This window comes from Neophocaena asiaeorientalis, unplaced genomic scaffold, assembly GCF_003031525.2.
Source record: "Neophocaena asiaeorientalis asiaeorientalis breed wild unplaced genomic scaffold, Neophocaena_asiaeorientalis_V1.1 scaffold100, whole genome shotgun sequence".
NCBI classification, from domain to species: domain Eukaryota; kingdom Metazoa; phylum Chordata; class Mammalia; order Artiodactyla; family Phocoenidae; genus Neophocaena; species Neophocaena asiaeorientalis.
In genome coordinates, this window is record NW_020173955.1 from 3,348,208 (window position 1) to 3,363,131 (window position 14,924).

Consider the following 14,924-nt stretch of genomic DNA (forward strand, 5'->3'; position numbering starts at 1 on the left):
CACTTAAGTGTGAACATTAAATATTTTGTGGCATTCATATTTGTCTTTTTCTGCAATATTTGTTAACAGTGATTCTTTTGTTTTGGGTTTTTTTAATTGTTTTTTTTCCTGAGGGTTGAGAAGGATTTCAGCATTTATTTATTTATTATTATTATTATTATTTTTGTAATTTACATTTTAGAGAAGTTTCTTTTACTTTTTCTATTTGAGTGTATCCTTAGATGCAAGAGAGACAATATATTTCCTTTTGATTTCAGTGTTGACACTGAAGTCAACATAATTTTCACCAGTCGTATCTTGATGTTACTCACACCATATTCCTGAATGAAATAGTATAAACACACTAATACACTTAGCCACGATATTCATATCTTTTTTAGAGAACATTTTCTAATATTATTAGCTTTGTATTGAATGCATATGTATTCTTGTTCTGGCTCTGTCCCAGGTAACTGTTGTGACACTTGGACAAGATTCTAAAATCTGTAAAATGTTTTGGGTTAAGTACTTTCCAAGTTGCTTCTAGTTCTGAAAATACTGGGTTAGCCAAAAAGTTTGTTCAGGTTTTTCCATAGCATCTTACAGAAAAACTCAGACGAACTTTTTGGCCAACCCAATATTTTTCCTGTTAATTAATCGTGTAAATAAATTATTATCCTTTTCTCAATCCTTTTTGTATTTGTCTGTTCTTGTATTTACTTGGTTTGCTTTTATGACCATATTGGGAATTTCTGAAATGTTTTTACATATTACCGTATACTTTGGGGTACTTCATTTGATCATGTATTATTTAGATGCATGAGTATGTGATCAGGACATTGTGTTTTAAAACATGTTACTAAAGAAGCCATCTAACATGTTATTTCTGCCAACATATTAACCTTAAGATTAACTTCTTAATACTAACTCAGACTATCTTTGGAACTTTTTCATTTAGACTGCAGTCCGTCATGAATCTTGCAATGGTCTTTATAAGTTATCTCTGTCAGGGCTGGATGGAGGAGACTCAATCAATCGCTCTTTTCTGCTACTGGCTGCCTCAACATTGCTGAAATTTCTTCCAGATGCTCAAGCACTCAAACCTATCAGGGTAAGATTTTACTGTGTTCAGGAGCAATTTCTATTTCTGCCATTTCATTTGCCCCAAGTTTATCGTTGTATTGTCCTTGCAAGTAATTTTGAGTACCTGTTTACTATCTGTAGTTTTCACCAGGAGGATGGTAGTTATATGTAATAGTTCCTAAAGTGGCAGCATTGTGACATATTGTGTCCATGTTACACCTAGGGATAGATCCTGTGTTCTTGGGTTCAGCCGTGTGGGATCTCTCATGGATATTGTTTTGGAAATAACATTTGTCCTTACTAGGTTCTGAGCCTTGTGTTAATAAGTTGAATGATAGAAACATCATAAATGTAGCTTTCTTCTTATTCAGTCACAGTTGTTTTATTTTTATCTTTATGATACTCAGAATTTTCAGTTTTCTTCCTTGTTCCCATGTATACACTAACACTAGCCTTATAAAAGCCTTCTACCCCATAACAAATACAGGGCCCATTAATAAGTAAATTTTACTAATCCCAGAAATATGATGCATTGTAGGATTTACGTTTTTCTTCTCCATATTTACCGTCTGTCATTGACTACGTAAGAAATGTAATGTGTTCTTTATTTTTCAGCTTTCAAAGCTATAATAGACCATTGTATGTGGGTAGATTTATATATACTCATTTTCTGTAGGTTTCTTTTGTTTCCACATTTTCATTGAATTTTTAGTTGGCACTACATTATTTAGTATTATACATTATTCATATCTTTTCCAAGTAGGTTATAAGGAATTTCAGAGTACTGTTTTTTTGAAAGTTCTCTTATTATTCACTTACATACATAGTTGTTCTAATTTTACAGACACTAGGAGTATTCTCTCCATTTTGGGGGGTTAAATTTTGAAAACTGTTTAGTTTGTAGGGATTTAATTTTTTTTTAATAAAGCTTGTAGTTTTTAAAATGTATTATAATTTTAAGTTATTTTCCCCTTTTAAACTATTTTCACAAGTTAAAATTTTTTTTTAATAGATAGATGATTATGAAGAAGAACCAATGTTAAAACCTGGATGTAAAGAATATTTTTGGTTGTTGTGCAAATTAGTTGACAACATACATATAAAGGATGCTAGTCAGGTATGTTCAGAAAGTTACACATTAACTTGTTAATAGAGATGTATTATGCACTTGTATGTTCATGAATTTATAGGTCGTTATCATTAAGGACATTTTTATCAATCTGTAATGAGTTGAAAATGTCATAATTTTTCTACTCTGTTCATACCTTTTTGTTCTGCTCTAATTTCTTTCTTCTTTTTACTCTGATCTTAGTTGAAATGTCTTCATTTGGTACTTACAAGTAGTTTCCTGTGTCTTGTAAGATTTGTGGATATAAAATCTTATTTGGAATGTGAAATTTAGACTTTAAATATACAGCTTTCTGTAGTAGCAAGTGGATTCTGAGAATGTAAAATAAAGTTGCAATTCAAATAGAAATTACTTTAAGCTAAAGAAACACTGTCAGTTTGCTGATCTACTAATTTTCTTATATGAGACTAAAATGATACTTCTATCCAAAGAAATACTTAAAACAAGTTTATTTCAAAGACAAACTTGCCACATAAAAACTTTTATTTTTTCTTTTTATAAATTTAGTAAGCTAAAATACATCTAATTGATCTCAGAAAAATGAGAAATGCTTGAAAAAGATACATTTAAATATTTAGGAAACCTTTTCTGTCATTTTTTTTCATGTATTTCCATCAAAGTCCAGTATATACACTTTATATTTTACGAATCCTATCGTGTTTGAACATCCTACTTTTAAGGAACAGTTTACATCTGAATTCTTATTTTACTTTTCATTTAAGAAATAATTATAAAAATTAATATTGAGCATATTTTCTTCCAGTTTTATTGAGTTATAATTGGCATACAGCACTGTGTAAGTTTAAGGTATATAGCATAATGACTTGACTTACACATATCATGAAATGATTACCACAATAAGTATAGTGAACATCATCTCATATTGATATAAAATTAAAGAAACGGAAAAAAAATATTTTTTCCTCGTGATGGGTACTTTACTCTCTCAACAACTTTTTTTTTTAATTAATTAATTTATTTATTAATTTATGTTTTGGCTGCGTTGGGTCTTCGTTGCTGCACATGAGCTTTCTCTGGTTGTGGCGAGCTGGGGCTACTCTTTGTTGTGGTGTGCAGGCTTCTCATTGTGGTGGCTTCTCTTGTTGCGGAGCACAGGCTCTAGGCTCCCGGGCTTCAGTAGTTGTGGTTTGCGGGCTCTAGAGCACAGGCTCAATAGTTGTGGCACACAGGCTTAGTTGCTCCATAGCATGTGAGATCTTCCTGGACCAGGGCGGGAACCCATGTCCCCTGCATTGACAGGTGGATTCTTAACCACTGTTCCACCAGGGAAGTCCTCAGTAACTTTTATATATATGTATATGTAAACATACAGCAGTGTTAATTACGTTTATCATGTTGTGCATTACCTCCTTAGTACTTATGTATCTTATATCTTTTGACTACCAATTCCAGTCCTCCCTCCCCCCCTCGAACATGTCTTAATGTATTTGACTTTATCCATAAAATGTTGATTCCAGATAGACATTGATTTTTTTTTTAAACCTCTGGTTGCCTATTTAAAGTATGAATCTAATATTCTTGCTTGCTAGTCAAAGTAATTTTCCTACTTAGTGATCTGAATTTCTTTGAGAATCCTTTTTTTTTTTTTTGGCCTCACCATGTGGCTTGTAGGATGTTAGTTCCCCCACCAGGGATTGAGCCTGCACCCTTGGCGGTGAAAGCATGGAATCCTAACCACCCCTGGACCGCCAGGAAATTCCCTGGAATCCTCTTAAATTAAGTTCTGTTTTATAAAATCTGTTTTAATTTTGTTGCTCAGTTATAATGAGAATTAAAGCTCTCTGAAATGAACTGTGCATTTAAGTTTATTTCTAAAAGTAGTATTAGAAACAAAACTTGGTGAGTTGTATGGTTTGTTAATTACATCTCAGTAAAATTGTTAAAGAAAAAATAAGTCAAACCTAGTGTCTTCTCGTTAAATTACCGTGACTCATAATTTATTACCAATATTTCATTGATTCTTTTTTGAAGGACTATCAGTGATGTGTTTATAAGTATAATTTTATTGACATCATGTATAAGTAAAGAATAGTTATATATTATTTATAATTTAATTGGCATGTTAATGAATTTGGAGAACCAAATTCTTGTTACTGAAAAGGAAAGGATTTTTTGTTTTAATAGTATCTGAAATAGTGAACATAAAAATCTGTGTTTGAATTTTGTATTTTCTCTTTGTATTAAGACAACACTCCTCGACCTGGATGCTTTGGCACGACATTTAGCTGACTGTATTCGAAGGTAAAATTTGATGTGAAATTGACAGTTATATTGCTGAGAAAAGATAAAGAATGTAATTTTATGAACTGTCTTGTTTTGCTTGTATTCTTTTTTGTAGCAGGGAGATCCTTGATCATCAGGATGGTAATATAGAAGATGATGGGCTTACAGGACTCCTAAGGCTTGCAACAAGTGTTATTAAACACAAACCACCCTTTAAATTTTCAAGGGAAGGACAGGTTGGTAGTAAGACATCCAAGTATTTATATGAAATAAGATTGAACTTTTTTATATTGTTTCCTTGTATGTGGATATGTTAAATTTCCTTAAACATGCAAAAATGAAGTTTACCAGAACTTTATTACTGGCAGGAACAGTGAACTTTGAATAAGATGAATCCTAGAAATATGAATCTTAGTCTTGTTTTTAGAATGCAGAACAAGTTTTAATTACTATGACTGTATATAGAGAGGCAATCTCTGCTTAATTGTAGATTTTTATAGAATTGAATATTTTGAATTAGTAACTTAACACAATGGAATTAATAAGTAGTCATTTTAGAGTACTTACTGGTTTCATTTCTTAAAGACCCATTTGATATAAAATCTATGATTGACTATTTTATAACACCTAATAACTCTATACCAACAAATGTCTAATTTCCTCTTTAGATTACATTATTTACTGTCATTGGCACTTTTGTCATTGCCTTCATTAAGGGAAGTTAGTTACGGTTTGGAGGATTGTTTTCTTGAGGTTACTGATTGTGTTAGGAAACACAGGAATAATGAAAAGAATGGAAGATTGTCCCCATGAGCGTAGGCTCAGGGATTCTTAAGATAAAGTTAAGGTGACAGTCTTATCTGTCTTAAATCTGTGCTACTACCCTTATTTCACAAAGCCCTGTTCTGTGGGTTTTCTCCTGGATCTTTTAAAATTTTTCTATTACACTCACTGGGAATAACTTGATTTATTTATAGTCTTGCTGGTTGAAGTCTTACGTTATATAAACCGATATGTAACTTTTATTCCAAAATATAGATGTATTAATTGATATTTCTGATAACATATCATTGTAAAGCAAAAGTCATTTTAAAGAAAAAAATTTTTAGGTACTGCTGACAAAAATATTCCTATATATTTTAATTTCATATGATATTTTGGTAATGGCCTTCCAGGACTTTCTATGGCTATATTAAATACATAGGTATATAATTTATATTATGAAAATACTATTCTGTGGTTTGTGTTATTCATTTAAAATGAATCCATCAAAAAAGAGAAAATACATTAAAAAGTTGAATACATAAAGAGAGAAATAATTTAATCTTTATTGACATTTATGTTGTTGGTAGCTGTAAAAAAAAAACTGCAGGGAACATCTTTGTATACCTGTTCCATGGTATACTCATATAAATTCTTAAGAGTAAATTTGATTCATTTTAATCAGAATACATCAATTTACAAAAGGCTCTATCAGTTTATACTCCCAGCCACACTGTGTAAGAATGACACTTTCTCAGACATCCCCACATTCCTTACATGACAAGTCTTTGCCACTCTCGCTATTTTAGTTTTATTTCCTTGGTTATTGTTGAAGATGAGTGTCTTTTCATTTATGTATCGTCCACTTGTATTAACTTGCAATTTTCTGTTCATAATCTGCATGTATTCTTTTGTCATTTTTCTTACTTATTTTGGAAAGTTCTTTATTTTGAAAATATCAACTCTTTTCCTGTCACATACGTGCAGGAAATATTTCCAAAAGTTTTGTCTTCATTATTCGTATTTTTTTTAAGACCACCTGTTTTTTTTCCTTCTCTCTTTTGTTTATTGATTTATACAATTGATATCTTAGGCAAAATTTTTGAGCCCTTGTGAGGTAGATACTGTCATTAGACACCATTTTGACAGATGATGAAACTAAGGCATAGACAGGTTAAACAACTTGCTTCACTGAGGACACTCAAGACTCTTTACTTGACCAAGCTTCTAACCACTAAGCAATACTGTCTGCAGGTGTTAAAACCTTAAATACACTGTTCTGTAATATGCTTTTTTCACCTACCTTATAGATTCTCCATATCAGTATATATAGAGTTAATTCATTCTTTGTAACAACTGCATAATATTCTTTTTCTGGAAAGATGTGATATATCTAACTAGCTTCCTAATGTTGAGCATTACCTTACACTACTATAAGTGATGTTGCAGGGAAAATGTTTATACATCCATCATTTAGGAAATCTGTAGGAAAAAATTCTAGAAGTAGAAGCTGGTTTACGAGGTATGTACCTTTGTGATTTTGGTCAGAATAACCATGATGCTCTCTGTGGAGGCTGAACTGATGTATGGTCCCACCTACAATGTCTGTGAGCCAAGTGCCAATTTTCCCACATTCCTACCAACCCAGTGTATTATCAAATTTAATTTCTGCTTGTCTGATAAGTGGAAACCATTCTCTTAGTTTTATTTTTCATTTTTTTGTAAGTATGAGTAAGGTTGAGCTTCTTTTCATGTGTTTGAAAGCCATTTATTTGTATTATCTTTTCTCTGACCTGCTCAAATCCTGTCCTCATTTTCCTTTCATGTATGTACATGGTCCTTTTCTTGATAATTTGTAGAATTTTTGTATGGAGGAAATTGGCATATGTACTTGGATTTATTTCTGGACTTTCTTTTTCACTACAGATCTATTCATTCACCAATACCATATCCTAACTAAGTAGATTCACAGTTTTTAGTTAATATCTTGTAGAGATGGTCCATCTTCATTATTACTCCTTTTCAGAATTGTCCCGGTTGTTTATTTTTCCACACAAACTTTAGAATCAGTGTGTCTCATTCTTTCAAAAATTAAAATTCGGATACTTTTTAAATTGGGGTTGTGTTAAATTTATGGATTGATATAGAAAAATTGAAATTATATTAAATTGCCTATACAAGAACAGGATTTGTCTTCTTATTTATAGAAGACCATTGTTGTGTTTTTCAATTTAATGTTTTCATTTAGAATTTGAATTTTAGGAATTTTTAAATAAGGTTGTTCCTAGGGATTTTCTTTGTTAGGTATCATAAATGCACTCTTTTATTTTGTTTTCTGATGAGTTGTTTATGTGGAGTAAGGATTTTTGTGTGTGAATTTGTTGCAGGCCACCTTAAGTTCACTTACTGTTTGTAGAATTTTTTTCTCAGTTGTCTTTGTGTTTATCTTCAGTATTGTCTTTGATTTTTCATTTGTTTTTAGTTTATTGTCTTCGAGTAATTTTTTTACTCCTTCATTTTTAAGTCTTAACTCTCTCTGTTCTTTCACCTAATTTTGTCTAGAACCTCCAGAACAGTGTTAAATAATAGTTGTTTTTATTGTTTATTGTTTACTAATAGTTGTTTATTGAGAAGGTTTTAATGTTTGTGTAGTCAAAACTTTAGTTTCCCATTGTGTTTTTGGTGAGATCAGAAACCTTTAGAAGCTTTTTTGCAGGAGAGGTATGTGGTCTGAATTAACATTTTCAAAGCTTTACTCATGTTCTAGGGGGAGATCTAGACTACAGGTAGAGAACTAGGAAGGCAAGTGTGAGGGTTAGGGGTCCAATTAAGAAGTTTTGCAGAGGGATAATGATGAAAAGTGGTTGGACTTAGGATATTTATTGAAGATAGAATTCACAAGACTTAAATTTTGAGAAGATTGTGAGGTGGGAGAGAGAGAAACTAATCAAGAATGACTTCTCAATTTTAAGCCTGAGAAACTAAGTGAATGATAATGCCATTTACTAAGAAAGGGAAAATTTAGGATAGATAAGATTGGGGGGGATGGGGTATCAAAATCAGTAGTTCTATTTTGGACACGTTAAATTTGAAATGTCAATTCGGTATCCAAGTGCAGGTGCTTAAGGTAGTTGGTGTTGGTGTATTATTAAGAAGTCGTCCTCATCGCCAAGATACTAAAAATACCTGTGCTACTGTAATATTTTACTTTATTAATGTTTAAAAATTTCATCTAGAATTTATCGAGGAGTAACTGTTTTCCGTAAAGAGACTTATAGTAAATAATTTTAGGCTTGCCAGGCCACATACAATCTCCCTCACCACCACCGCTACTGCTGCTGCTGCTTCCTCTCCTTCCTTGCCTCTGCTTCCTCTTTCCTCTTCTTCCTCCCTTCTACTCCCTCTTCCCTTCTTCTAATTCCCCTTTAAGAGTATAAACCCCACTCTTATTTCTACTACCTTGTATAGTACCTAGCAAATATATGTTGAACAAATGGATGATTAAGACTCAGTCCTGATTCTTAAGAACTGACAATCTAATGGTTCATTTGTTCAGCAGGTAATTATTGAGAAGTCTGCCTTATGCAAAATTCGTATGTACCTTCACAAATAATATCATGATATTTGTAATTCATGGTAAAAAATAAGATCCATTAAAGGGATACGATCAGAGGTATGGAAGATCAGATAGTATTGATGGGATTAGGAAAGTCTTTGAGGAAAATAAAGCTTTTGTAACAAGGATAAAGTCCTTAAGTAGAAAAGTAAGGGAAACATTTAAGTCACAAAAGGAGTATGAATGAAAAATCAGTCCTAGGAAACCACTGAGTATGTGCAGGTTATTGAATGATAAGTTCAGTTTGGCTTGAGCTTGAGGAAATATAGAGGAGGTAATTTGGGGAAACTAGGTGGCCATCTGTTGTGGTCACAGGAGGTTTTGTTTGTTTGTTTGTTTTGTTTTGTTTTTTTTTTGCGGTACGGGCCTCTCACTGTTGTGGCCTCTCCCGTTGCGGAGTACAGGCTCCGGACAGACAGGCTCAGCGGCCATGGCTCACGGGCCTAGTCACTCCGCGGCATGTGGGATCTTCCCGGACCGGGGCACGAACCCGTGTCCCCTGCATCGGCAGGTGGACTCTCAACCACTGCGCCACCAAGGAAGCCCCAGGAGGTTATTTTTATATGTACAGTAAAATAAAAGCATTATTTTTATAATTTAAAAGGGGGGCCTTTCAAGTTTTTGATCAAATAATGTCAGAAATATGCTTTAACAGAATAAATCTAGTAATAGATTGAGAGACAGCATACTTTTTCAAACTTTTTTAAAGTGGTCTTCAAACATTTATTGCTCACATATTCTTTAAAGAATTTTGGAAAACCTAGGTGTCCTGTCAACAGATTTTTTAATTTTAAGAAATTTCTAGATTTTTTTCAAGTTTAAGTATTTTTTTAAATTGAAGTTGATGTAGAATATATAAGTTACAGGTGAACATCATAGTGATTCACAATTTTTAAAAGTTATACTCCATTTAGAAAAGAAGAGAAAAGAAAAAAAATCATTAAAATTTATTTGCTTTGGTTGAGAACAATGAGTCCAGAAAGATCTTTAAAATATAGCACTTACAGAAAAAAATAAATACATGAAAGTTATACTCCATTTATAGTCATTATAAAATATTGGCTACAATTCCTGCATTGTACAGTTTATCCTAGCTTCCAGAGTATTGTTGAAATTGATAAAAATAGTTATTTCCTGTGACTACATGATGTTGTCTTAAATTTCTTCCATATTTAATTATCATTACATTACATGTATTTGGACATGGGCAACCAAAGCAATGTAAATAGACTTTGAATTTTGCCAAGTAAGTATGAAACATTAAAAATGAAATTTTATTGAAATTACGCATTAACAAGAAGGGTATGTGGCTTTTAAAATTAATTCATATAGTTGTAGATGGATATTCCTTATTAAGCTAGAATGACCATGTATTCATTCTCTTCCTACTTTATATTTCTATAGATAGAAGTTGTGAGAAACATTGTTTTACAGTGAGAAACCACAGTGAGAAACCGTGTTTACATACTGTTTACAGTAGGAATGTTCTGTTTTAACAGCGTTATTTAACTCTTTGAATTTCTTCTGAATTACATGTCAAAGATCACACTATCATCAGAAATTATTTTTAATATTCTCTCAGGTATCAGTTTGAGGTTCTTCTTTCTGTGAAGTATACTAAAATGGCTGTACCATTATTTATCAGATGGATATGTTAATATATATGTTACTCTTTCACTTAAGGACACCTGCTTTCCTGGTGAACTCAGAGTGAGGAAAATAAAAATATTGTTCATTTCAGCAAGCTTTTACCAATCCTAATGTTTCATTAAAATATTTTTATCACAGGCTTTAAATATATTTTGTCAAAACTTTGGAGCTATGGTTATTTAGCTCATTCAGTTTTCTAGATCTAAACTGATGAGCAAAGATAGTTCATTGTTAAACTAGTTATTTGCTAATTCTATTTCTGTTTGAGTGAGTGACTTTATTTTCCAGTTCATGTAAATATGTTACTCTGTGTCTCCAAGACAGTCATCTCACCTCTGAATTATAGAATAGACAAGACGTAATCTTACTGTCAGTCTGTCAACTATATAAAATAAGTCTCTATTCACCTTCAGTATTTCTTAGCCAAACGTACCTTTCTTTGCCAAGTCAGGAACTATGCACTGTACTTTCTTTGACAGTAGTGAGATGGAGGAGGTGAGGTCATTAATGGGAAAATATTCTGAATTGTCCTTCATTTGGTACCTGTGTCAGAGGTTCCCTAGACCACTCCCAGATTCACTGATTCACTGGAAGGACTCAAAGACTCAGCGTGTAATTGTATCCATGACAAAGTTTTATTACAGCAAAATAATAGAAAATGAAATCAGCAAAAGAAAAAGCATGGGGCCAAGTGTGGTGAAATGAGGTACGCCCTTCTGAGAGTCCCCTCTCAGTGGGGTTGCATAGGACGTGCTTAATTCCCCCAGCAATGAGTGTGACAACATGTGTGAGGTGTTGTCTACCAGGGATGCTCTCTTCAGCCTAGGAGTCCAGGGATTTTATCAGGGGGTGGGTCATGTAGGCACATAGTACCTGCATAACTGACCACAGTCAATGAAATTCCAGACTCCCAGATAGAAAGCAGGTATTCTGCATAAACGAAATACAAATTGGTACAGTGAGCCACTTTTATCACTTACGGAAAGTTTTATAACAGAGGAGGGAACGGTTGACCATTCAGGTGTTCAGGTGACAGCCAGGAGCCAACTTTACAATGTAGCCTTTCTAAGGATAGCAGAGTCTCGGTCTTAACAATATTACCTCTTTTCTATACAGTACCCCAGGAGGTTCTATACCCCAGAACAATGTACCTTTGTACTACTTGCGATTGAGATGGGTGAGGGAGATAACTTTCTTTGGAATAGTAGCAAAGGACCAATTAAAGAACAAGTGGGAAATGTGGCCCTTTCTCAGGCAGATTAAATTTAGGGAAAAGTATATCTAGAATGGTAAAGCTTTGCATCTCAGTTTGAACTTCACTGGTATTGAAGTTAAGAGCTTGGTGTTTTAAATCCTTAGTATAACACCTGCCAAATCTGACTCCAGGCAAGATGCTTAACCTTTTTTGTTTGTTTTGTTTTGAGGCCTTTGAATAGTATCTGGCACTTCTCAGTGCTCATTATGGGTACATTGCTGCTTTGGCTGCTACTGCTATTTTAATTATTAGAGTGAAGTAAGGAGAAACTTAAGTAAATGCAGAGGCATTCAAGATAGGGAGTAATGAGTCCTGAACTAACACGTTTGGTCACTGAATGGAGTGGAAAATAATAGCATTGTAGATGTGACTCTAAGAATGAGCTATAAGGTATCAAGAGGGAGAGAAGAGTGAAGGTGAAGCTCCTCCTCCCATTCCATTTTCCCTAAGAGAAATGAACATTGGGAATACTTTCAGATGATGGTATATGATGCTCCTTTAAGTTTTTAAACAGTCTTTTAATAAATTGTAGATTTTCATATAGTCCATTTAATTCTATGTAACTTATTAATTTTATTTGGAATATAGTTAATTTCCAAGTTTAGATAATATACTTGGTCTTTCTTTTTTTTTCCAGGAATTTTTAAGAGATATCTTCAATCTCCTGTTTTTGTTGCCTAGTCTAAAAGATAGACAACAGCCAAAGTGCAAATCACATTCTTCGAGAGCTGCTGCTTATGATTTGTTAGTGGAGATGGTAAAGGGATCTGTCGAAAACTACAGATTAATACATAACTGGGTTATGGCACAACACATGCAGTGTGAGCATTCTTCTTTTCCTTTAACCTTTCTAAATTTCGTTTGTAGAAATGAGATTTTGGAGGGCATGATTTAAAGAAAGAATTCCCCATTCATACATTTTGACGTTATAAACTGTTGTTGCTAGGACATACTGAAGTTAAAAAGTAAACATTAGTTTTTGGGAAAAAAACCGTTGTGATGGACTTTTTAGAGATATGTGAAATACTTTGGCATTTTGGGGTTAAATAATTTAGTGCCAAGTAAAGACAAGTTTTGGCAGTCCTTTGAATATTTAGGAATAAATTAGTTTTACTATGTGTTCTTACCAATTTTTAAAATTACCATGTTTTATGTATATGAACTAAATAAGTAATAGATGTAGTGGCTGTTAATGAAAGCAGAATATATTATGTTTAATAGTTTGTTTGGGGGGGCATCCTTTCCTCCCTCTTTTTTCAGCAGCTCATGCACCTTATAAATGGGACTACTGGCCTCATGAAGATGTCCGTGCTGAGTGTAGATTTGTTGGCCTGACTAACCTTGGAGCTACTTGTTACTTGGCTTCTACTATTCAGCAACTTTACATGATACCCGAGGCAAGACAGGCTGTCTTCACTGCTAAGGTACAGTTTTCCTTACTTTAAAACTTAAAACTATAGGGACTTCCCTGGTGGTGCAGTGGTTAAGAATCCGACTGCCAATGCAGGGGACACGGGTTCGATCCCTGGTCCAGGAAGATCCCACATGCCACGGAGCAACTAAGCCTGTGCACCGCAACTTCTGAGTGTGTGCTCTGGAGCCCGTGAGCCACAACTACTGAGCCCGCACGCCACAACTACTGAAGCCCAAGTGCTCTAGGGCCTGCATGCCGCAACTATTGAGCCCACGTGCTGCAGCTACTAAAGCCTGCGTGCCTAGAGCCCATGCTTCGCAACAAGAGAAGCCACTGCACTGAGAAGCCTGCACACTGCAATGAAGAGTAGTCCCCACTCGCTGCAACTAGAGAAAGCATGCATGCAGCAGTGAAGACCCAACACAGCCAAAAAAAAAAAAAATTAAAACTATAAAACAAAAATTTAAAAATTTGTTGATAAATCTTGATTCAATTTAGTAAAATATTGTTTGAGAAAATAATTTGAGTTAAAATTGACAAACTTTGGGCTTCCCTGGTGGTGCAGTGGTTAAGAATCCACCTGCCATTGCAAGGGACACGGGTTCGAGCCCTGGTCCGGGAAGATCCTACATGCCGCAGAGTGACTAAGCCCTTGCGCCACAAATACTGAGCCTGCGCTCTAGGGCCCATTTGCCACAACTACTGAAGCTCACACGCCTAGAGCCCATGCTCCGCCACAGGAGAAGTCACTGCAATTAGAAGCCCGCAGACCAAAACAAAGAGTAGCTCCCACTCGCTGCAACTAGAGAAAGCCCACGCACAGCAGCAAAGACCCAATGCAGTTAAAAATAAATTTCAATTGATTACTCCAAACACTGTAGTATAATTTCTTTATTTATCAAAGGAAAACACAGTTGTAGAATATACACACTCAGTGTATCAAATGAACACGATATTTTCAGTAAAAATAAATGCAAATTTTAATTATATAGAAAATAAGCAAAGCCTAAAATAAAGTAGGAAATTAGTACCAGAATCACTGAACTTATGTATCCTAAAGTAAATTTGTGGCCTAGTATATTTGAGTAGGCTTTGCTTATGTTATTTTTGTTAACTTGTGCATTGTAGTTTTCATTTTTTGTTTACCATGGGCTATTTTTTAGTTTGCCTTCTGCACTGCTTTCACAATTTTTTGGCAGCCTTTTTTTTTTAAAATAAATTAATTTTATTTATTTATTTTTGGCTGCATTGGGTCTTCATTGCTGCATGCAGGCTTTCTCTAGTTGCAGTGAGCTGGGGCTACTCTTCGTTGCGGTGCGTGGGCTTCTCATTGCAGTGGCTTCTCTTGTTGCAGGGCACAGGCTGTAGGCGCACGGGCTTCAGTATACAATTTTTTGGCAGCCTTTTTTTTTTTAAATAAATTAATTTTATTTATTTATTTTTGGCTGCATTGGGTCTTCATTGCTGCATGCAGGCTTTCTCTAGTTGCAGTGAGCTGGGGCTACTCTTCGTTGCGGTGCGTGGGCTTCTCATTGCAGTGGCTTCTCTTGTTGCAGGGCACAGGCTGTAGGCGCACGGGCTTCAGTAGTTGTGGCTCGCGGGCTCTAGAGCACAGGCTCAGTAGTTGTGGCACACAGACTTAGTTGCTCGGTGGCATATGGGATCTTCCCAGACCACGGCTCGAACCCGTGTCCCCTGCATTGGCAGGCGGATTCTTAACCACTGCGCCACCAGGGAAGCCCTGGCAGACTTTCTTTATGCTTGCACTTGGGTTTTTATTTTCTTCCATCAT

The 14,924-nt window shown here is 34.5% G+C and overlaps 1 protein-coding gene across 4 annotated transcripts in view; it reads left to right on the plus strand.

The window, feature by feature from the left end:
* Positions 1 to 14,924, plus strand: part of USP34 (ubiquitin specific peptidase 34) — a 232,622-nt gene that overhangs the window by 161,941 nt on the left and 55,757 nt on the right. For all 4 annotated transcript variants that reach the window (XM_024753009.1, XM_024753012.1, XM_024753013.1 and 1 more), the window contains 6 exons: positions 938 to 1,090; positions 2,075 to 2,179; positions 4,398 to 4,453; positions 4,551 to 4,671; positions 12,356 to 12,539; positions 12,982 to 13,142. In XM_024753009.1, the coding sequence (XP_024608777.1) occupies positions 938 to 1,090; positions 2,075 to 2,179; positions 4,398 to 4,453; positions 4,551 to 4,671; positions 12,356 to 12,539; positions 12,982 to 13,142 (780 nt within the window). The remainder of the gene's footprint in view (positions 1 to 937; positions 1,091 to 2,074; positions 2,180 to 4,397; positions 4,454 to 4,550; positions 4,672 to 12,355; positions 12,540 to 12,981; positions 13,143 to 14,924) is intronic.